The sequence below is a fragment of the Neofelis nebulosa genome, chromosome 1 (assembly GCF_028018385.1).
Source record: "Neofelis nebulosa isolate mNeoNeb1 chromosome 1, mNeoNeb1.pri, whole genome shotgun sequence".
Lineage (NCBI taxonomy): Eukaryota > Metazoa > Chordata > Mammalia > Carnivora > Felidae > Neofelis > Neofelis nebulosa.
In genome coordinates this window covers 99,740,675-99,765,628 of record NC_080782.1, presented here as the reverse complement: position 1 = coordinate 99,765,628, position 24,954 = coordinate 99,740,675, and the positions used below count along the sequence as shown (strand labels likewise).

At 41.5% G+C, this 24,954-nt stretch overlaps 1 protein-coding gene across 1 annotated transcript in view; it reads left to right on the top strand.

The window, feature by feature from the left end:
• SV2C (synaptic vesicle glycoprotein 2C) overlaps positions 1-24,954 on the top strand; it is a 232,759-nt gene that overhangs the window by 50,295 nt on the left and 157,510 nt on the right. The window contains exon 2 of the mRNA XM_058729253.1: positions 9,250-9,928. Coding sequence (XP_058585236.1) covers positions 9,349-9,928 — 580 coding nt within the window. The 5' untranslated portion in view covers positions 9,250-9,348. The remainder of the gene's footprint in view (positions 1-9,249; positions 9,929-24,954) is intronic.

Sequence of the window (24,954 nt, the reverse complement as noted above, 5' to 3'; positions counted from 1 at the left end):
GAAAGAAATAATGTAGACTTTCTGCCTTGCTTCCTGCTTCTCTCACTTGATTCTAATTAGTGAGTTTTATGGTATTTCTTAATAGACATGTTAGAATTTGAAAGGATGTTGCATTTATTTTAATACAGGACTGCCCGTCGGTGTCATGTTGAGAGTGGGGACATTCTGTTAGGAAAGCTTGGGAATTGGTTGGATAACACAGTTAAACAGGGTCTTTATAAAAAGCTTGAATTGTGATCCTTCCCTGCCCCCAGGGAAAGACCTATTCAATATGAGACAGAAACTTCCCAAATTTATATGACAATAGAGCTTTTTCCACTCAGCACATATTGCAGATTGCACTTTGGGGAAACGTTGATCCAGATAAGTCCCTCATGAAGAAAGGGGGTTATTGGAGGGTTGGCCCCCCTATGGTGCTTGTGTCCTCTTTTAATAACACTGCTTTATAGCATTTTATTTTACAAAGTTCCTATTTTCAGGGAGCTTACATTCCAGTAGGGAAGACCATCACATTCTTGGATAACCATAATGAAAGACATGATTGAATGCCCAAAGGGAACCAGCTGGGCTTAACTGAGCAGGTGTGATTAGATTAAGTAATAATAAAAAGAAATCACTTGAAGAATGGGAATTTACACGTATTTACACAGAAGTTTAAAGGTTCTGAGGACAAGCAGCATCCTTAAACTATAAAAGTCTGATTTCAAAGATTTGGATAGGCTGGGATGATGGGTCAGTGTGTATTTCTTTATCTCAGATGTCTTCTCCTCCCTCCCAAAAACTTCTTTTCAGAATGCTGTCTCCCGGTAGGTATGCATTTCTGCATTTTAAGTCTGTTCACCTTCAAATAGTATGTCTATTGCATAAGGTTAGGCTATAATGAAGTAGCAGTGTGGACATTCTTACATAGTACTTAGAGTTCCTACAAGGCTATGCCTATTGTCTCATCTTTCTGCTGTCTCCAGACCACCAAAGTCTAGGGCTCAGATATGTTGACCTCTTTTTGTTGACAGTGTAAGGTCCAGAGGTTTCAAACTTTTGTTGAGTAAACATTTCAAACAATGTTTCAATCAATGTTTTCTGCCAGAATAAGAGAATAAGCATATTCATAATCTAGATGGTGTACCACACCATCTCTCGTGGACTATGTTCTTTTAATGATCACCAGAGCATTTTATTCGATGTAAATTATACCTCAATAAAATTGATCATAAGCTTTTTTAAAAAGCCATTATCAGGGCACCTGGGTGGCTCATTCGGTTAAGTGTCTGACTTCGGCTCAGGTCATGATCTCACAGTTCATGAGTTTGAGCCTCACATCAAGCTTTGTGCTGACAGCTCAGAACCTGGAACCTGCTTCAGATTCTGTGTCTCCCTCTCTCTCTGCCCCTCCTCTGTTAGTACACTCGCTCTCTCTCTCTCTCTCTCTCTCTCTCTCTCTCAGAAATAAATAAAAACATTAAAAATTTTTTTAAAGTCATTATATATATTTTTTATGTACAACTTTTTTATTATAATAAAATAAAATATATTGTGTATGAAATATACATTTTAAACTATTTTTAAATTATTTTCTTATTTTTAAATTTACATCCAAGTTAGTTAGCATGTAGTGCAATAATGATTTCAAGAGTAGATTCTAGTGATTCATCCCCTATGTATAAAACCCAGTGCTCGGGGCCCCTGGGTGGCGCAGTCGGTTAAGCATCCGACTTCAGCCAGGTCACGATCTCGCGGTCCGTGAGTTGGAGCCCCGCGTCAGGGTCTGGGCTGATGGTTCGGAGCCTGGAGCCAGTTTCCGATTCTGTGTCTCCCTCTCTCTGCCCCTCCCCCGTTCATGCTCTGTCTCTCTCTGTCCCAAAAATAAAAATAAAAAACGTTGAAAAAAAAAAAAAAAACAACCCAGTGCTCATCCCCAAAAATGTCCTCCTTAATGCCCCTCACCCATTTAGCCCATCCCCCACTCCCACTCCTCCAGCAGTTTGTTCTCCATTTTTAAGAGTCTCTGTTTTGTCCCCCTCCCTGTTTTTATATTATTTTTGCTTCCCTCCCCTATGTTCATTTGTTTTGTATCTTAAATTCCACATATGAGTGAAGTCATATATTTGTCTTTCTCTGACTGACTTATTTCGCTTAGTGTAATACCGTCTTAGTTCCATCCACATAGTTGCAAATGGCAAGATTTCATTCTTTTTGACTGCTGAGTAATACTCCATTGTGTGTGTGTGTGTGTGTGTGTGTGTGTGTGTGTGTGTGTGTGTGTATACCACAACTTCTTTATCCATTCATTTGCCAATGGACATTTGGGCTCTTTCCATTCTTTGACTATTGTCGATAGCACTGCTATAAACATTGGGGTGCATGTGCCCCTTCGAACCAGCACACCTGTATCTCTGGTGTAAATACCCAGTAGTGCAATTGCTGGGTCATAGGGTAGTTCTATTTTTAACTTTATGAGGAACCTCCATACAGTTTTCCAGAGTGGCTGCAACAGTTTGCATTCCCACCAGCAGTGCAAAAGAGATCCTCTTTCTCCGCATCCTCGCCAGCATCTGTTGTTGCCTGAGTTGTTAATGTTAGCCATTCTGACAGGTGTGAGGTGGTATCTCACTGTGATTTTGATTTGTATTTCCCTGATGATGAGTGATATTGAGCATTTTTTCATGTGTCTGTTAACCATCTGGATGCCTTCTTTGGAAAAGTGTCTATTCATGTCTTTTGCCCATTTCTTCACTGGATTATTTGGTTTTTTGGCTGTTGAGTTTGATAAGTTCTTTATGGATTTTGGATACTAACGTTTTATCTTCTTTATCATTTGCAAATATCTTCTCCCATTCCCTCGGTTGCCTTTTAGTTTTGCTGATTGTTTCCTTCACTGTGCAGAAGGTTTTTATCTTGATGAGGTCCCAATAGTTCATTTTTGCTTTTGTTTCCCTTGCCTCTGGAGACGTGTTGAGTGAGAAGTTGCTGCAACTGAGGTCACAGTGGTTTTGGTCTGCTTTCTCCCCTAGGATTTTGATGGCTTTCTGTCTTACATTTAGGTCTTTCATCCATTTTGAATTTATTTTTGTGTATGGTGTCAGAAAGTGGTCCAGTTTCATTTTTCTGCATGTTGCTGTCCAGTTTTCCCAGCACCATTTGCTGAAGAGACCGTCTTTAGTGTATTGGATGTTCTTTCCTGCTTTGTCAAAGATTAGCTGGCCATACGTTTGTGGGTCCATTTCTGGGTTCTCTATTCTGTTTCATTGATCTAAGTGTCTGTTTTTGTTCCAGTACCATACTGTCTTGATGATTACAGCTAAAAAGCCACTATCTTTCGATGTGTGAAACAACCTTAAGAAAGAGGTATCTAGTTGCAACATGGATGGTGAATACTACATGTTGCCTTTCTTTCTGACGTTGATCATAAACTAAAATGTATATTAGTTTGGACTAATGCATTACACAGTCTCTCAAAATATTTCTGGACTTGTTGCAAATGTTAATGTTCACATCATTGTCTTTTTATTTTAATGAAGCTATTTTTTGGCATTACTATAATGTCATCACATATAATTAGTTTTATGTTCTATCTCATAAGAGATGGAAAGTGATAAGGCTCTCATTGGGGTGGCTGGTGTGCTCTGTTATGGTCTTGACCAAGATGATATAGCACTGAGTTAAGGTGACGTTCCCCACTTTTCAACTTCCATTCAGGTACAGGGATTTCCACTGCTCCTCAGGAGAGACAGATATGGGGAAAACACTTGAAGCTTCTCGTTTTACTACCCATGCACATACCCTCACTTGTCCCCAGGAAAGAAGGAGCAACTTCTCTGATAAATTGGGTGAAAGATCTTGGCCTGCTGGCCTCAGCCCCATGGAGATGCTTACCCAGGTCTGCTAATCCTGTGGCCTGGAAAACTCCCTGGACAGCCTTCCCTCCTGGAAGGAGCCCTGTGTGGTCCAGAATCCTAGGACTGGGAAGAAGGTGTGGCATCGGAGATGAAGTGTGTGCATGATTTTCCATCAGCTGGCAACTGCTCACCATTTACCTTCTCTTGTTGAATGTCTCCATTAGGTCCAAACTTAGGAGGGAAAGATGGCTGTTAGATAATGAGTCCCTTCTCCCAATCCCAACAGGCTGGAATTCTGCAAGTACTTTGAAGGGTTTCTACCTACCCAGGCAATGGGAGGTGGGTCTGTCTTCTGCCCCAATTTGGTGGAAACTCTGTTTCCCTCACGGGCTTCCGTTTCTACTAAGAACTGGTAGATGTAGTATAGGCGGTTGAGCTCTGGAGTAAGTTCATGTAAGTGTGAATTCTTACCGGGCAGATTTCAGTTTTCCCATCTGTCAAATGGAGATTTAAAAAGCATATGGTTATTGTCAAGATTCTTGTTGTGTGATAATTCCTCTGAAGTACTTATCACAGGGCCAACATAAGAATGAGTGAGCTATTATTATTGCTGTCATTACTGTGTGCGTGCACAATGGCTTCAAAGCTGCATAAATACAGTTATTACAATGATGGACTCTCCCAGCATCCAGAAGATTCCAGAATGTTTTGGTGAGGAGGAACTATCCCAGATCTTTTGATGATGGTGGTGATGAAGGGTACAGCAGAAGGAAGGACTGGAAGTTTGGGGACAGTGTGGTGAAACGGAGATAAACATCTGTGTGTGTGTTGGGGAGAGTTGTGCATGATGGGAACATGTGTAGGATGGTTTTGATATAATATGTGGTGTTACTGAATATACGATGTTTGGCATGAACCATCAAAGAAAAAAAAAAGAACTGAAACTGTTTTGCCAGAATAACTTCCATTTATGTGTACAAATTATTATTTGTGCAAAGTGCCACACATAGAAATAGAGCTGATTTGTGCATGTCATTTCATATATCAGATAAACGGTGCTGTAAATATTACTCGGTTGTAACAGCCACTTCTATAAATACACTTGTTAACGGGGCGCCTGGGTGGCTCAGTCGGTTGAGTGTCCGACTACAGCCCAGGTCATGATCTCGCAGTCCGTGGGTTCGAGCCCTGCATCGGGCTCTGTGCTGACAGCTCAGAGCCTGGAGCATGTTTCAGATTCTGTGTCTCCCTCTCTCTCTGACCCTCCCCTGTTCATGCTCTGTCTCTCTCTGTCTCAAAAATAAATAAACATTAAAAAAATTTTTTTTAAAAATAAATAAATACAGTTGTTAATCAGCTGTGATAAGCAGGGCATCTAAACACGTAGCTATTAAAAACTTATTATAGGAGATACTGTTAGTGCTCTGCCCAGATACTCTTGGATCCCCTTCATTTTCTCCGCTCTCTTCCTCTGGCTCCATTCTTTGCTTCCACCAGCCACACCTGCACCTTGTCAGGGGACTGTGCGTGGGTCTCTGGAACTGCCTTGCCTTTTGGTACAGAAAGCTGGAAGTGCCTCTAGTCCATCCTCACCCCGGGTGGCCCTTGGCCAACAACAGATGGGAGTGGGAGTGTGAAAGGCCAGCACCTTTGCCTTGAGTGGGAATAACTCTGGGGGGGAGACTGTGGCTTGCCCCCCAGTACACTGCCTAAAACCGCAGTCCTCCCTCAGTCATCCTCTTAATAAATGATTCGCACCTGATTCCTTATCACAGGTTCTGTTTCTGGGGAACCTGAATTAAAATCACTTAATGTACGTCAACTTTTCTCCTGGGCACGGTGTAAATGTCAGCTTATTAATCCTCACAACACTGTATGGCAGTTGTTATTACGCTTACTTCATGGAGAAGCACGCTGACTTGAATTAAAGAGTACTGGCAGCTGCACGTCACTGGAGGTGGTTGGAGGTTCGTTGCTTTGCCTTCTTTCCTGCCCTTCTGGCCCCTGGCGTCTTATTTAGCGTGACCGCTGTGTTATCTTTTGAAGTATAGCCACCATGTTGGGATGGTTTATCTGAACAAACAAGACTGCATTTGGGAATTATCTACATAAAGCCCATCACTGATGAAGATATCACAATAATTCTCCTTGATTCAGAACCCACAGGATGATTTAGCCAAGAGACCATAAAATAAGTTTTATGTAGAGAAAACAAGTTATCAGAATGACCAGGAAGAATGCTACTGCATTGACTAAGACCTCAGCAAGAGCACTGGGTGAATCAGATAGGGGGTGAGGGGCAAGCCTCTGGGGTCAGGTTCATCTGGGCTGGAGTCCCAGCGTCTCTTCTGACAAGCTTTGTGATCTTGGGCTACTTATGTAATCTCATCCTTAATCTTCTCATCTGTAAAATGGAGACTGCAAGATCTATTTTGGAGGATTGAAATAAGGATTAAATAAAAGAACATATATAAAGTTCTTAGCATAATGTCTGGCTTAGAGTATGCTCTAAATCAACTCAGTTTTTATTAAAACGATGTCTGGAGCATATTATGTGGTCTGACTCAGTGATTCACCCTAAACAGAGGTGTATCATTTGCAGACATCGATGATGCAATATGCAGCTGCCCGTGGACCTCCTCATAGGCCATAACTGGTGTGCGGGCCACACCTTGAGAACCTTCCAGTACAGGTACCAATATGCCATTTTCCTGGTGGAGTCTGCAGTGAGCCAGGCTTTTTGCATTTTCCATTTACCAGAGAGAGGAATGGCCACAGGCCACTCTGCCCCTGAATAATCTGCCTGCCAGCAATATGAAGATTGCTTCATAAAGGCGGTACAGACTTGTTCTCTTGTTTGACATTTTATGGTGGGATCATTGTAGATTCACATGTTGTTAGAGATAATACATACCCCCATGCCTTTCACCCAGTGTCCCCCAGTGACAACATCTGCAGACATCTGATTTTAAACATATTTTTGAGTAAGTATTCGTGCCGTCCCTTACATGTGCGAAAACGCTAAAAAAAAATCTTTGTTTTAGTGAGACTGCAAACCACAAGACCCAGTCTCTTCTGTCAAGAATCTGAAAATCACCTGGAGCCTTGAGTGAGGAACCTTGAATCAAAAAGGAGCCCTTATATATACACATTCCTTTATTTGCCCCAGAATGAAAACTAAGACTTTTACATGCAGCACTTTTTTTTTAAACCTATAATGTTTGATTGCAAAGTTTTTCTTTTTTTTTTTTCCTCATTGTGCATATGATTAGATTACATAGAGGGTTAGAATTGTTGACTTTGCAGTCATAACCATGCCATTCAAGACCCCTTGTGTGTTTCCTCTTCTAGAGGTGGGTGGGCCCCACACAAAGACCTTTTTGGGGGTCCTTAAAGCATGTGGTAAGAACATTTGTGGCTTGGAACAAAAGCAGAAACGCCAAATCCGGTCAGCTTAGGTAGCATTTCTTTAAAAGAGCCATTGTAGAAGCTCTCGGTTACTAAGAAGCACGGCTGCTCCCATGGTGGTACCGCCATGGCCCAGGCTCTGCTTCCCCCTCAGCACATTGTTCCTCACGTACCAGTGTATCCGGTGCCTGTACTGGTCATGCAGGGGAAGCAGCTCGTGTGCAGTGTCTGATATGATCATCAGTCTATGGATAGTAGAGCAGTTGGCTTTATTTACTGGGTGAACTGTCTTAATTTTGCTTTTAATTTTTAAAAAAAATTTTAATGTTCATTTTCGGGAGAGAGAGAGTGAGAGAGTATGAGTGGGGGAGGGTCAGAGAGAGAGGGAGACACAGAATCTGAAGAAGGCTCCAAGCTGTGAGCCGTCAGCACAGAGCCCGACACGGGGCTCGAGCTCGTGAACTGTGAGATCATGGCCTGAGCCGAAGTCAGACGCTTAGCTGACTGAGCCACCCAGGTGCCCCTTTACTTTTAATTTTTAAAGTAGGAAGTATCTCTCTGTCCCCAATATTGCCTTCTCCTTCTCTCTTCTTTCCTGCCTCCTTCTTGAGTCTCTGAGCCTCCAGCCTCAACCTCTTCCAACTGCCTTCCCATCTTTTCTTACTCTCCTCATGGATCCTCCCATCTCTTGCTTCCCCTTACTGTCAGCCCTCCAAAAGAAAAAAAAAACAGAAAGAGAGAAAGAAAAAGGAGAATAAACAGAAAAACCCTCCATTATGACATTTGGCAAAAACCTTATAATCATATGTTTATTTTAATTTCATTTTACTGTCTTCCAAAACACAGGGCTGTGCAGAACCAGGCTTCTGTTTGCCTCGCGGGCATTTACAGTTATTCGGTGGTAATGATGCACAGTCCATTTATAAACAAACATCTTTTTGTCTTTATTACTGGGTTTGTTTCTGATGTCTGAACGAGCAGTTTAAGTGTATGTTTGTAAGCCATTCACCAAGTATCTTACACTAGGTACAAAGAGGAGGTAGAAATTAGTATTACATAACTCATGGTTTGCAACACTGCCACAGAGTAGGGCTTGGGGATTTAATGATAGGGGGAGTGACTTTCTCACCGTTATATTCTCTATGTACAACCGTGGGCCACCAGAGGAGACAGCTCAGTGGACCAGTGAACCATCTATTACCATGGGTTCAGCCCGAATGTAAGCCAAGCCTTTTGTCTCAGTGATATAGAAAACCAAACAGTGGGCCATGGGAGACCCATGACAGGTATCCAGGACAGCAGTCAACTGGAATAACAGTAGGATGAGGGGGGTGTGTGTGTCCAGAGATGAAGGACATAGAGACAAAGCCTGGAGTACTTATAAGGTGGGGTTGTGACGGGACATTGCATGTGGCTTACCTGTCACTGCTGGCCTGGGGGTGACTTCTGAAAGGACAGACCCCAACTAGACAAGCCTATTGTTCTAATTCAATGTTTATCAAAGGCATCTGTGGAATCATTTGATGAACTCTACCCATTTCCTACCGACATGACCGTTATACTAGGGCAAATACTCAATTGTAGTTTGGGGGCACTGCGTGAGTCTTTGTTGAAGGAAATACAATGAAAGGAGAGGGAAAATGCATTTTACAAATATATATATGACTCAATAGCATTGTATATGGGGCTGCTTGCCTGCTTTTTTTTTTAATACTAGGAAATAAGTTCAGACAGGATTCTTCTCATATTCTGGTTTTGACTTTGCAGTGTGTGTATATGCCTGTGAGCAATACTATTTTTCTCAATCCAAATGTGTTGGATGTACTTTTTGAGGTTCCAGATGTCCTGTTTTATCCTCAGGGAATTCCTGTGCATTCCATGCAAAGCTAATTCTGTGTCTTAGTCTGAGGGGGACGGTGAAAAGAGACCAGAGACCAAGGGATAGATGGTGAAAAAGACAAGAAAGGAATACTAAGTATCTTGTGTGGCTTTTCTTCTTTTGCAGTTCTGTTTTGAAGCCAAAGTGGATGATGCCGTCAGGGCTGAAGCACTGATCAGAGTCTGAAAACTTCCCATCTTCGCATTTGCCATCAGTTGAGATAAGATGGAAGACTGTTACAAGGATAGGACTTCACTGATGAAGGGCGCCAAGGACATTGCCCGGGAGGTGAAGAAACAAACTGTAAAGAAGGTGAACCAGGCAGTGGACCGGGCCCAGGATGAATACACCCAGCGGTCCTATAGTCGGTTCCAAGATGAAGAAGAGGACGATGACTATTATCCACCTGGAGAGACCTATAATGGGGAGGCCAATGATGATGAAGGCTCCAGTGAGGCTACCGAGGGCCACGATGAAGATGATGAAATCTATGAAGGGGAGTATCAGGGCATCCCCAGTATGAACCAAGGGAAGGACAGCATTGTGTCAGTGGGGCAGCCTAAGGGCGATGTGCACAAGGACCGCCAGGAGCTGGAGTCAGAGAGGAAAGCTGATGAGGAAGAACTAGCCCAGCAGTACGAGCTGATAATCCAAGAGTGTGGTCATGGCCGTTTCCAGTGGGCCCTTTTCTTTGTGCTGGGCATGGCCCTTATGGCGGATGGTGTGGAGGTGTTTGTTGTTGGCTTCGTGTTGCCCAGCGCTGAGACAGACCTGTGCATTCCAAATTCAGGATCCGGATGGCTAGGTGAGTGCATCATGCCTGTGACACAGATTCTGAAACTGGCTTATTTGTGGAGCACCGTTAACAAATAGAATACTTACTTTTCATCCAGAGCACTGCTTCCCCCCTCACCACTACTTTATTAGGAACAGCTTTAAACATGCAAAAGAATCAAAAACATTGTACAGTGATGCTTGTATATATCCACTACCTAGATCCTATAATTAACAATTACCATATTTTCTCTATCATCTATTCATCCATCAATCCAACTTATGTGTTTATGCATTTCAAATTAAGAGCACTATGTTTTATATTATTATAAATGTTTTATCGGTTTCTCCTTTATTAACTTCTAAAGATATGTCCTTGGAAGTTAATAAGACTACTATATGAAAACATATTTGGTACTTTTCTAAATATAGAGGTTAATTCTACAAAACTCTGACAAATGTGATTTAAAATTCTGAATTTCAAATTTTATGTATAATACTATGATTTAAATACTTTTGGGACCCCGCTAGTTTTTTTTTTCCTATAATCTATGTGTATGTTTGCTTGTTTATTTTTTCAGTTAGTTTTATTCATAGAATTTTCTCTAGATGACTTTTTCTTTTTCAAAGCTTGTACCTTTGTGCCTAAACTGGAAGAACTTCCTCATTGCTTTAAAAATCTATTTCAAATTGGGCAGCTGGGTGGCTGAGTCAGTTAAGCGTCCAACTCTTGATCTCAGCTCAGGTCATAATCTCACATTTTGTGAGTTCAAGCCCCACATAAGGCTCTGCACTGATAGTGTGGAGCCTGCTTGGGATTCTCTCTGCCCCTTCTGTCTCTGTTCCTCCCCTGCTTGTGCTCACTCACGTGCACGCTCTCTCTCTCAAAATAAATAAATGAACTAAAAATTTTTTTAAAAATCTATTTCAAGTCGTATTAATATCTAAATTATATGTGTAAAAATAATGCGACTTCTCTATCAAATATCTAGATAGCAGAAGTTACCATGACCTTGAGGTTCAAAGAAACCCTCCGTTGTGGAAGGGAAAACAAGAAGGCCAAGAAACATGCACACAGAAACATAGCCCCAACAATTTAAGTCCATGTCAAGCATTCAGTAGATTAAGGTAGGAGGACTTTCAAACCCCTTTTGCTAAGCATACCCCAGACAACATGTTTATGTGCATATGAAATCTATATGTGTCTCAGAGTCTGTGAGAGTAAGAGTACTTGGTATCTATATTTTCAAGGGACTTTTTAAAACTAAAGTTTGATAAACAAAAGTCTGCAAGTCTTTTTATGGAAACTGAGTAATTTTATTGAGTAATGTTATAATCATTGATGCTGAGAAGTTTTCTGTGTGAAAAAAATTAAATGCCATTTTCTAACCTGCTCTGTGACAGTGAAAGAGAGAAAATCATGAGAAAAAGATTTACATCTCATTTCTTTAACACTTGTTTCTTTATATGACCCCGTCCTAGCATCTATTTTTTTATTTACTTAGCTGAAAGAGATAGATTCTTGGAAGCAGACTGTGAGGGAGAGAGGGTGGGGGTGGGACATATTTTGCCTGTTTTTGCTGGTAGACTCATCTCTGTGTTCAGCCATCAAAATACAGAACATAATTTTGAGGAGGGTCCTTAGTCGTTTGTCAAATTGATCATTTCAGTGTACCTCGTATGTATCCACTGTATTTTGCCTTTGTGTGTGTGTTTTTTTTTTCTTTTGGTGAGCAGCTATATCTACTATAAGGCTGGGAATCAAAATATTTATCAAGATGTTGCAAAAGGAGTGCATCAGCAGAACTTTTTAAGGAGATAGATACTTAGAAATATAATGGCACACATATTTAATAATTGCAAGCTTCATTTTAGGATAAAAAGCATTTCACATTATAATCCTAGCTTTTATATTGGAAACGTTTCAGAAAACTCTAAACTAAGCTTGCTTTTATCTTCTTGGTGCTGAATGGAAACACAGTATGACACCTGGTTCTCTTATCAGTTTATTCCATACACCTTTAAACCCTGCTGATGTTATACACCCCTAGGTGACATTCAGAAGTTCAGATAATGCTGTGGAACAATTGGAGCAGTGATATTTTCCTCTTTCCATAAGTGTGACTGCTTTAGTGAATTAAAACTGTGTCCCCAAGAGTGTATGGTTTCACTCAACATTGTGAGTCCCCAACAGAAGCATTTTAATGGTTTCATAACTGTACCTTCCAGACTTGCATTTCAATTCTTTTGCCACTGTAATTTCACTTATAATTGCATTCTAATGGAGTTTTTTTAGACAAGCATTTAAATTGTTTTGCCATTTTCATTCCATCGAATAATAGCTTTGTAATATAATTACCGCTCTAAGTCACAGCAATGGGATCAAAATGCGAGAAAGATGCATGACCCATGTTTGGTGGTATTTGAGGGATATAGATTTGCAAAGTAATTTCTCATTTGGCACTAAGCATTGTGTTGTTCTCTCAAGGAAGACCAGGAACAAAAAATATGAACCAATTTATGTCTCATTTATTTGGGAGATAGAGCCTCTCTTGATGTTTGCTAGAAGGTTGACTTAAAGATGGTGACTGTGTGCAGGTGTCTATGTGTATGGCCTGTGTGTATATATAACATTGTTAATTGGGCTGGGAAAAAGAGTAAATATTTAATTATCTAACGAGCTGTTCTTTGGGGGAATAAGGTGCAGTCTTATTTAAGATAATCCATGCTCCATTGCCAAAGTCTATTATTGAGCATTTATTATGTGCAAAGCATAGTGTTACCACTGGGGATAACAGGACAAATAAGGATGAGGTTTCTGTATCCAAGGAAGTTATAGTCTAGTATGGAGAAATCACAAATGTCTGCATGTTGCTAGCACGAAGAAACAAATATCAACAGCTGGAAGAGAAGCAAAAATAGACTTGAGGCTGAGAGACCACGTAAGGTGTCGCGACCTGACCGAGGCAGTGGGGGGAAAAGCCAGGATTTGGGAGCTGTTCCAGAGGTAGGGTCAGCAAGGATTGGTCCTCGATGAATTCAGATGGCGGAACAAGTGGACAGTTGATGAAAAGAAGGTGATTCATCAAATAAAGTAATGCGGAGTACAGATTTGAACCTGAGGCAGAAGGATGAAGAGTTTGTTTTAGACTTCTCCCTTTGAGATCCTGGGGGGCGTCCCAGGAGTCCAGTGAGCCACTGTCCTTTTGGACTGAAGCACAGTTGGTTTGTGAGCAGTCTCATTTAAGATGACGCTGCCAGTGACCTCAACCAGGGGGACAGTGGTTTCCCGCGGAAAGCTCTATTATGGGGCTGCTGATGAGGAGGATGGCAGAAGAGGAGCAACCAGGAGAGTGGGGAGGCCTGGATGTCGCTGAGAAAAGGAAGAGATCTGTCACCCTCAGGTGCTGCAGTCTTTTTTTTTTTTTTGAGTTTTGAGAGATGGAGAGAGAGAGCAGTACGCGCACAAGAGCAGGGGAGGGGCAGAGAAGGAGAAAGAGAATCCCCAGCAGGCCCCGTGCTGTGAGCGCAGCCGAGCACGACGTGGCACTCCATGATCTCTGTGAGATCAAGACCTGAGCCAAAAGCAAGAGTCGGACGCTTAACCGACTGAGCCATGCAGGTGCCCTGGTGGCTGCAGGGTCCTGCAGGAAGGATTCCAAACAGTCTCTCAGTTCTGGCATTTAAGAAGTTACCGGCAGTGCAAAAGACCATTGAGACGAAAACAGCGAGCAAAGCTCGTGAATAAAGGGTTTAATAGCTGAAGAACAACGCAATTTTTTTTTTAAGGTTTGTCTTGTTTTGTTTCGTTTTGAGAGAAAGAGAGACAGAGCACAAGTGGGGGAGGGGCTGAGAGAGAGGGAGACACAGAATCCGAAGCGGGCTCCAGGCTCTGAGCTGTCAGCACAGAGCCCCAGGCAGGGTTCAAACCCACAAACTCTTGAGATCATGACCTGAGCCGAAGTCGGACGCTTAACCGACTGAGCCACCCAGGCATCCCAACAGAAATTTTTATACATCTTTTTGCGACTTCAGCTGCCCCTCTGGTGTTACAATAGGTTCTGTGTTTGATAAAGCACTATTTGTGCAGTAACTTTTGTGTGTGGGGCATGGCCCAGGGCCCTGTAAGGGAGACTGCGAATAAGGATTGGTTCCTAATTATCAAGGGAGATCATGGTATTTCCCAGCTGCCGGTGTCTTAGTGTTTTAGGCAGACCGTCACCTTAAAAATGAGGGGGGGACTTGGGAGTGTACCTGACTTGCCTAATGCATCGCTGCCTGTTGGGAGAGCCAGACTGCCACCCATCCCAGCTCCTCATCCCATCTGCCTTTCCAGTTCTCCAACATTTTCATTTAAAGGCCTCTGGACTGGGGTTACTTCTAGGAGACTACAGTATTCTCAATTGTTGGCAGAAATATACCACTCCGGTATCTCAAGGGGGGGAGGGCAGATCTAAAAATTCACTTTTTGTTCATGGATTCCAACAGTGTAGTCACCTATTGATATTACATCTTTTTCTCCCTTTCCTAAGCCCTAATAGAGGATATGCCCTGGTTGTTGTTGTTGTTGTCTTTATTTATACACAGTACATAAGGGCAACAGTCACAAATGAGAAATACAATTTCCTCAAAAATAAAGGGGACATGAGCCCCATGGGACCAGGGGTTTTTGTCAGTGTTGTGAACTACTGTTTCCCCACCGCCCACATCAGTGCCTAGTACATGACGGAATCTCAACAAATATTTGAGATGACAGTCCCTGCGATCATTAACACTTTGAGACCTCACTGAGGATGTGGACATATCGAAAGTAAGAATGTGTTATTTTGAGTGGGCATTCATCAGTAGTAGAGGACCAACAGGAGGGAAAGTCATAGATGCAGATGTTGTCAGTGCCCTTCTGGTTGCTGGTCAGGGTTGCGGTGCCCTGACCTAAAAATCTTAACCGATGTGGTTTGGGGGCCACATGTATCACTATTGTAAGGAAGGCTGCCTGAGGCCTGGGGTCTGTAAAGACATGAATCCTGTAGCAAAGGCCTCTCGCTCTAATTCCACGCTCCAAAGCCCTTTAAAGATTTCAAATTCAGCTTGCTTTAGAGCTTGCCCGTCAGGAATGCGCCTGCCAGAGGATGCCAGTCTTTGTGGAAATTCTGTGTTTCGTTTAAATTAACCAATTGGCGTTCTGATTTTTCCGTCTGTCTTGGTGAGCTTCACTCCTGGGAGTCTGCTTCTGAGAGATGGATGTGTTCAGGGTGTGCTGACACATCTAGTTGGGGAACACGTGGGAACCAGGTCCAGACCAGGACTGGGTGGAAGTAGCCAGCACCCTGGAAGGCCCACCTGGGTGTCCCAGAGTAATACCCTATTGTAGCACAGACTAATTTTCCTTTAGAACCTCTATAGCATTAGCTGGTTGATTGGCATGTTGGGCAAAAACAGAGGTGGACCATGAACATCAAAGCATCAAGAATGTATTGGTACATATGAATGGAATTTTTCTTGACTTTTTTTCATTTTTGGACATGTCAGTTTGGAAACTATTCAATACTTGCCTATCAAGTCAGAGTGTTTGGAATTCGTATACCTTCTCTTGACAACTACGATGCTCATTCAACAAAAATTTGTTGAGCACTGACTATGTGATTGGCATGGTTTTAGACTCTAGAGATACAATGGTAAATAAAACAAAATCGCTAGTAGACCTTAAGCATGTCTTTTAACTGTTCTTTCCGTAGTTTCTACCTAGGTGGTAGAATTTCTTGGAACATACCGAGTTCTCTCTCTGTCTCTCTCTCCCCTGCTACTTCATTTGCCACTTATAGAAATGGTGGTTTCCTTGAAGGCTGGGCTGGATGGATATGACCTGAACTATCCCTAATTTCTGTACATCTCTCCATATGCTCCCTTATTCTTTTAGGTATTACCAAAAGAAGACATATTCTTTTGGGATTTCTAGCCCCTTATCTTTAGCTGTCCGTGTTTAAAAAACAAAATAAAACAAGCTTCAAGTTTCTGAGATATCTTTTTCTTTCCTCCTGTTGACTGCTCGTTGCCACTAGATTGCAGGCAGAATACAGTAACTGGCTCAGTGTGTGTCGAACCAGTCGTTTCATTCAGTGTGTGTATTACCTGTTCCCAGTGCTTCCAGGTAGACCAGTATATCTGAGCTGATACCAAAATGATGCGGTCTTAGCTTTATTCCAAGTTTTGATCATCGGGAATCTGGATATACTCTGTATATCTTTCTCAGTTTGAGAAATAACTGGTATATATCACTGTGTAATTTTAAGATGTACAGCATGATGGTTTGTGTATATTGTGAAATGATTGCCATACTAGGTTCAGCTAATCTCCATCTTCTCATAAATGCAATAAAAAGATAAGAGAGAAAAAAAGGAAAAAAATTGTTTCCTTATCACGAGAACTCTTAGGATTACGAACTCCCTTTTTCTTTCTTTTTTTTCCCCCAGGGGAATTGTACCAAACTCTCTTAGCAGCTTTCCAACGTACTTGATTCTTGAACCACTTAGGGGTTACAGGCGCTGTGACCCTCTGCACGGGTGAAAACTCCAGTGTAACTTCCACTCCCCCAAAAGTTAACTACTGATAGCCTGTTCTCAGTAGGAAGCCTAACTGATTCACATAAACAGTCTTATTAACACATAGTGTGTACGTTACATGTATTATATATTATATTCTTATAATAAAGTGACCTAGAAAAAAGGAAATCGTAACAAAGAAAAATACACTTATTGTACTATATTTATATTTAAAAATCCATGTATAAATGGACCCATGTAGTTCAAACCTTTGTTGTTGAAGGGTCAACTGCGTATCATACTCCAGTATTAGCTACAGTCATCATGTTATAGATTATACTAGTACTTATAACTGGAGGCTTATACCTTTTGACCATCTTCCTCCATTTATCCCTCCTCTCCCCCCCCCCACTGCCTCTGATAACCACAAGTCTGATCTCTTTTTTCTATGATTTTTTTTAGGTTTTGGGGTGTTTGTTGTTGTTGTTATTGTTCTGCATATAAGTGGGATCATACAGTGTTTGTTTGTCTTTCTCCATCTGACTTATTTCACTGAATATAATGCCTTCAAGGTCCATCCATGATGTTGCAAATGGTTGACTTTCCTTGTTTTGTTTTTTTAATGGCTGAAAAATATTCCAGTGTGTGCGTGTGTGTGTGTGTGTGTGTGTGTACGTGCATACACACCATACCTTCTTTATCCATTCACCCATCAATAGACATTTAGGTTGTTTCCACGTCTTGCCTATTGCAATAATGCTGCTATGAACATGGTGGTGCAGGTGTCTTTCTGAGTCGGAGTTTTTATTTCCTTCAGATATAATCCCAGGAGAGTTGCAGTATCATGATCATAATGGATTAAGTCTTTAATCCATTTTGAGTTCATTTCTGTGGGTGCTTTAAGATATGGGTCCGGTTTCATTCTCTTACATGTATTTACATGTAATTAAATACAATCCAATTATCCCAGCACTGTTTATTAAAGCACTTTTTTCCATTGAGTATTCTTGGCTCTTTTGTCAAATATTAGTTACTGTCTATGCTTTACTTCTGGGCTCTTGATTCTGTTCCATTGGTCTATTTGTCTGTTTTTATGCCAGTACTATACTGTTTTGATGACTGTAGCTGCATAGTATATCTTGAAATCAGGCGGTGTGATGCCTCCTGTTTTGTTCTTCTTTCTGAGGAAATCTTTGGCTATTAAGGGTGTTTTGTGGTTTCATATGAATTTTAGGAGTGTTTTTTTCTACTTCGGTAAATGTGTTCTAAATTTTAAGATGAGTGGCTTTGTACCCTAAAAGTGTAGGCTGCAGATTTCAGGATCAGCAACTATATACCCTGCCCAATCCCTTTGTTACTGACATCTGCCTCGGTATCTTGAAGGGAGGTTTGATCTCCATTGTGTGTGTGTGTGTGTGTGTGTGTGTGTGTGTGTGTGTGTGTGCCCTCTGCTTCTGTTTAGCCTCTCAGCTGTCACAGTGATTCTAATTGGAATTAAAAAGTTATTGGCTTCTAGAGAACATCCTGTTCACCAACACTAGCAAAATCTTATTTGGATTCATTATTGCCAAATTGGAAAAGAAGACTCAATAATTTGTTGCCATTATATTCTTGGGTCTTATTTCCTCTGGTCATTCATTCTAACCTCCTAGTGGATTTGGCCTATGTAGCCTGAAACAATTCCTCCATCCAGGAAGTCTGTGATACATTTTCACAGGATAGGAGTGAACAGAAACCCCATGCCACATTCCAGAATCTTGCCAATTAGCAGCAATCTGAGGCTTTGAGAGTGTGATAGTAAATGCCTTTCTGTCACCCGGAGGATCATTGGGGGTTTTCCTACAATATAGCTTTGAACCTAAAGGCTGATCCTTGCATCCTGAACCCCTATATCTCTGCATCCTAGAACACTTCTGGATGAGGATTCTGATTCCAGTGGTGGTACATATTACATTACAGTACAGTACAGTACAGTACATTATTCTGATTCAATCTGGGACTCTCCCTGAAGTCACTATAGAACTTGCTGCTCTGTTGTTAGTTTAGAGACTTTGTTAATTGCATGTTGGTTTAAATAACGCAGTTTGAAATGTTAATCACCTAATAACTGTATCAAGCCAAATTCAAATAATTTGGGCTTGTAGGTTTGAATTCCAACCAGAAAGATGAAGTCACCCCTTTTCATGGGAAATCTAATCTCTCAATATTCTCACGTAACAAGAGCTTGTATAGGAACTAAGGTTCCTGCAAAATGCTTCGGGGAGTAGGAAATGGTTTAATTACATTCATCTTGAAGAGTTATTCTGATAAATGACTGAAGCAAGTATTCCCAACCCACATATTCGCAAACTGACATTCTTACCTTACACTTAGAAATTTCTTATTGGCCATTTTAAGGTTGTGACAGAAAAAGTAAAAGAGGTCCTTGGGTATAGTTCTTACCTTCAATTTCAAAACTGAGATCTCTAATGAAATATAAAATGATGAGGACACAATGAGTTTTTCCAACTAAAAATTTCTGATGTAAGGAATTTGCTTAAAAATAGAATATAATGATCTTTAAATTATTTTCACATCTCTCTTATCTCTTATCTCTCTTCTCTCTAAATGCGAAAGATGATAAATTTTGTCATGTGTATTTTCCTACATTAAAAATGCAATCTTCCTATACCTATTAGAAACGAGCAAATATTTCTAAATATTGGAATATTGTTTATCTCTGCCATTAAGTTTATTTTTTCACTCTCAAGACAAAGCCTGGAAACAGAGAAGCTGACAGCTGAGAAACTGCTGAAAATCCACCTTAACCAATTGACGTTGTAGGGCTGCTATGTACAGTTTTGCAGGTTGTAAACTGCACCAAGGCACCTGGCTAGTGATGAAAAGGTGGTAGTATCTTGCCACCACTGTCCTTAATAACTGACATCAATATAATTACCATATTAAAAAAAAAAGAAAGAAAGGCCCTGCTTTAAGACAAAGGACTCTATTAGTTATGTCACTGACAAGGGAGTTCTCAACCAAGCGTAAGACCTACCAGCCTGCACTGTGGCCAGCCTGGGGCTTGATGGAAGGAGCAGTCGGCATCCATCTGCACCATCAGGTCAGCCAAGCAACATCAGAGCAAGTTGGGGTGGGAGGGAAGGAAGAGTGTCTTCTTTCCTAACACCCCAGGAAGAGCTACAGAGAGCAGAATGGAGCCACACCACCTGGCACTTTTGTAGGGCAGATTGCCTCAGTGCTGCTAGGATATAGCTTGCATCTGCCCAGCACCCTTGGTTTGTGCCTGGGAGGAGAGTTCTGTTCAGGGGCATAGCATGGAACAAGCTCTTAGAGGGGAAGTTAAGGGGCCTGCTTAACATTTGGTATGCCCTTTGTGAAGTCAGGAAAAGAAGCTGAGAAAGTTGGGCACAGGTCTACTTAATACAGGATATTCATAAGGTGCTTTCAAGTAAGTGCTGGAACATGGCTTTCTTCTAAGAGAATATGATTGCTATTGTTCTGCAGAGAAGCAAACATTTTGGGAATAGTTTTGCAGCATTTGAATTACCAAAGATCAATATACAAAATAGGTTACATTCTTGAAGTCTTTTGGTATTTAAATTTAGGTATTTGTGATGTTTAAAGAGAAAGAGTTGTGTTGAGTAAATTCATTGCCAAGAGTATCTTAGTCCTTGAGAGGGATTTGCATGAACCTAAGTGAGAATGAAATGTGTGTGCCCTTTTCTGCAAAGAGTACCCTTTGCAGGTAGTATTTGCAGGTACACAGGTACTATTCTACCTGTGATGCCAGGTAGCATAGACACCCAGTTAATATTGACAATGTGCCTACCAGAAAGGAGGGAACCTGTGGTGAGAGGCCAAGTTTTTGCCCCCAGGTAATATTTTAGGATGCAGGAGTCTCTTTACCCTTCCCAATGACTGAGTAAAAATCAAATCTACCCATGGGTAGTACCACTGTCAGGAGGGGGAGAGTAAGGACTGGGGCATACTTGGGAGGAGTTTGGGGACACTGCTTTTACCTCCAGAATCAAGAATCCAGTTTACCTCTGTGACCTTATGTTTGAGATTTCCTCCCAACACTCTGAGACCATATTATCATATCTTGCCATACTTCTGTAGGCTCATTCATGACAGCGTAGCAAAGATAGTTCGACTGCATGCGCGCGGGCACGCGCGCGCGCGCGCGCGCACACACACACACACACACACACACACACACCCTTTCTCCTAGGGATTCAGCTGGTACATGAAAACACAGTGTGTTCCAGCAGTGTGGAAAGCAAGGATGCCCTCCCTCAGGGACTGTGCTTCCTGACTAGTAATGAGCTGAAGTGTAAGGAAGATAACACCCTGAGGAGGAGTCAGCGTCTCCAACTTTGTCAAGTTAAGGAAGGAAATGGATGGACAGGAGGAAGCCCGTTAGTGGTTAGCAATGTTCAAAGTTGGAAAGAAGGATGGAATTAAATAATGGGAAATGGGTACCTGGGTGGCTCAGTCGGTTGAGCAAGTGACTTCAGCTCAGGTCATGATCTCACAGTTTGTGGGTTCAAGCTCCTCATCGGGCTCTGTGCTGACAGCTCAGAGCCTGGAGCCTGCTTCGGATTCTGTGTCTCCCTCTCTGTGCCCCTGCCCTGCGGACGCACCCTCTCTCCCTCAAAAATAAATAAACATTAAAAAAAATTTTTAAATAATAATAGGAAGAAACAAAACGTAGAATCAAGCGAGGGAAAAGAAATAGAAGGTAAACCAAAAGAGAAACATTTTAAAGAAAGAAGATAAAGCTTTGATAGAAGCTACAACATGGACGAGTCTTGAAAACGTTATGCTAGGTGAAATAAGGCAGGCACAAAAGGACAAATGGTTGTATGATTGCACTTATATGAATTATCTAGAATAGACAAATTCACCAAGACAGAGAGTAGATTAGAATTACCAGGGGCTGGGAGGGAGAGGGAATGAGGAGTTACTGCTCAGAAGTTCGAGTTTCTGTTTGGAACGATGAAAAACTTTGGGAAAAGATGGTCGTGATGGTTGCACAACATCGTGAATGTAGTTGGTGGCACTGAATTATATGCTTAAAATAGTTAAGCTGTCAAATTTTATGTTCTATAAATTTAACACAATTCAAAAAGAAAAAAAAACAATTAGAAATAAGTCGTTTTGGAGGTGGTTGGGTGCTCGTAGCACAGATGGCTGGAGTTCACTGTCCCCTGTGTTTGGGGAGATGCTGGGCTGGCAGTGAGTCCTGGACAGATACAAATGTATTAGCAGAGCAGCATCTCCTGCCCTGTTTCCTGCACTGTCGCAGGAATTGGAGTCCTGATGTGGCTCCCGTTCTTTGTCAATAGCAGCTATTCCTATAGGTACCTTTCTTCCTGAGGGAATCCAGACTAATTCTGATCATGGAGTTTGCCATAATGGCCTCTCCTGGAAGAATATTCTAGGGGCACCTGGGTGGCTCAGTAAGTTAAGCGTCTGACTTTGGCTTAGGTCATGATCTCGCGGTTCATAGGTTCGAGCCCCGTGTCCAGCTCTGTGCTGACAGCTCAGAGCCTACTTCGGATTCTGTGTGTCCCTCTCTCTCCATTCCTGCCCTGCTCACACTCTGCCTCTCTCTCTCAAAAATAAATAAAAACATTTTAAAAAAGGATATTCTAGACTGCTGAACTCTTGTTGAGCTTCTTGGGAATATTTAAGAGTGAAGGGAGGGATTTGGGTGTGGACCAAGTATGCTACTTGAAAATCAGAGGGGAACAAATAATATAACCTAGAATATTCTGTAGGCAATTTTCTAGTAAACTTGGAGTCAAGGTAATCATTAGATTAAAATGTATGACTTTACTATGTAACTTGTTTGAAAAGTGAGATATTTATTTTAAGTAAATAAAGTTTACCTTATTAAGAGTCAAAGCCTCTTCTTGTTTAAGCCTATTTCTTTTTATTTAGAAAAAAAATTTCTTTAATGTTGATTTATTTTTGACAGAGAGAAAGAGAGACAGAGCATGAGTGGGGGAGGGGCAGAGAGAGGGAGACACAGAATCCGAAGCAGGCTCCAGGCTCTGAGTTGTCAGCACAGAGCCCGATGTGGGGCTCAAACCCGCAAACTGCAAGATCATGACCTGAGCCAAAGTCGGACACTCAACCAACTGAGCCACCCAGGTGCCCCTGTTTAAGCCTATTTCTTAAACGGAAATCAAAAGTGTTTTATATTATTTCTAAATTTATCTTCTAGAATTTAAATGTGTCCTGATAGTTCAGGGCATCCATTTTCATTCTTTATGTAATACTTTGGTTTTTCTTCACCCCTTTCTACCATCCTGTTACTGCTGCCACTTAACTGTCTGTCACTCATCCCCTGATGCTTCTGTGCTGTGGATTAGGAAACTTGATAACTAAGGTTGTTAAGAATTATCTGCTAAATAAGAGTAAATAGACTACGTGAAGGAACTGAGAGTTGCTGAGTAATTGCTTGACTTTATAAGTGAGGGCTTTATAACGGATACATGGGATGTCCAGAAACCAAGTTCAAGATTTTGGCAAAGTAGGCATTAGAAGGACATTGGAAGTTTGGCTTTTGGTGTATTACTGTATCTCCTTTTGTTCCCAGTTGCAAATAGCTCTCTGTAAATCAAGCTAGGGCTAGGCTGTGCACAAGTTATTGTGGTGAAAAGTCAAGTAGCTGGCTTAAATTATTTTTTATGAGTCAGGGCAGGGCTTAAATAATTGCTTGAAGAATTTAGAGTTAATACAAAATAAACTTAAGGTTTTGAAATTTTAACTTTCCTATTCTTTGTGATGTGGTCACTGGCCATGACTATGACCCCTTCAATCTCTGTGTTTCCATCCTGAAGGGTCTTTGGGATAGAGACTCTTGTCACAGTAAGACTCTTCCCATTGCTTTTCAGATCATTCCTGGGGGAAGTGGGTGAAGGATGCAGGTCACATCACATCCCTGATCAAAATGTTTGCTGGTTAGTATACAGATTGCTTTAAACTCCTGAGTATGGTATTCAAAGCTCTTCATGAGCTGGGCCAGATCTATTTTTCCCATTTTTTTCCTGCCACTCATCCCCCTCCCCTAGATATTCCAAAATCAGGGTATAGAGTTGCCAGATAAAATACAGGGTGCCCAGGTAGATTTGAATTTCAGATAAATAACAAGCAAATAATATTTTAATATAAGTATATGCCAAGCAACATTTGCGATATGCTTAAAATATTTGTTTACCTGAAATTCAAATTTAACTGGGCATCATGTGTTTTTATTTGCTAAATCTGGCAACCCTCCTGGTAGTGGAGATAACAGCATGGGATGGAGGGATTAGTTTGTTCTTTGCCTTCTGTAAGTGAGGCATCCAATCAGTCATTAATTTCACTATCTCACTTAATCGCAATCACATCCCATCTCAGACTTCGTGAATCATTGCTAGGGGATGGGCCTGGGAACTGTATATATGTTTTATAAGCATCCCAAATGATTCTTGTTTAGAGGGAGGTTCCAGAAACACTGTTCTCGACCACTGTTTCTCAGCCTAAAGATGTAGGCTTTGATATAGCAGACCTGGGTTGGGCCTGGGATTCTTCCTGCTAAAATGAGCTGGGATCCCAGTGAGGCTGAAGCTGGTGGTTCTGAACCCCACTGTGAGTAGCCCTGTCATAGATCCCCCCCCCTCCACCCCCAGCCAAGAAGCAGCAGCATCCCCAACAGTTGTGATAATGAAGGTTATACGTGATGTTGTAATTTTAAACAATGGAGCATGTGATCCTGTAAGTAGAAGCGTTTTCCTTATTTACCAATGTACAGCAACACATGTTACAAGGTAGCCTTATGTGCCATTTTTGAGGAAAGGTTTTCTTTTCAAGAAGTAAATCTCTTATTGACAGCTGAGGGGTGCGTATGTGTTGTTTTCTCCGCTGAAATGGGTATTGACTTCTTTACACTGGTCTTTCTTCTACACCGCGGGGGACATCATGGTCTCTAACCACATTTATGGCCACGCATCCCAGAATGGTCCCAGCACAGTGTGACTTTGCTTTGTGGCAATAGTTTCTCAGTGCCAGAGGCATGGTGATAAAACTATACTGTGAATCCTTCAGGCTTTTTTCCCCTCCTATGTAACGTGAAATTAAATGACTTTTCTGAGTGTTAGCTTAGTTTTCTCTGAAGAATCTAGTTAAATCAGAAATATTAAAAGTACTGTGTCAAAAGAACTGATCAGAAACTGGTAAAAGGTAACCAGACTGCTCAGGGAACGAAGGAAAGTCCTGCGGTGGGAATCGATTTGGATGTGAACACACACATCCAAAAGGAGGCAGATTATACTTGTGAGAAGTGGATGGCTTCTCAGTGTTCTACGTCTGTTTAGTTACCTACTTATTTCTTTTTAAGTTTATTTATTTTGAGAGAGAGAGAGAAAGAGAATGAAAGCAGGAGAGGGGCAAGAGAGAGAGGAAGAGAGAGAGATTCCCAAGCAGGCTCTGCACTGTCGGCACAGAACCTGATGTGGGGCTTGAA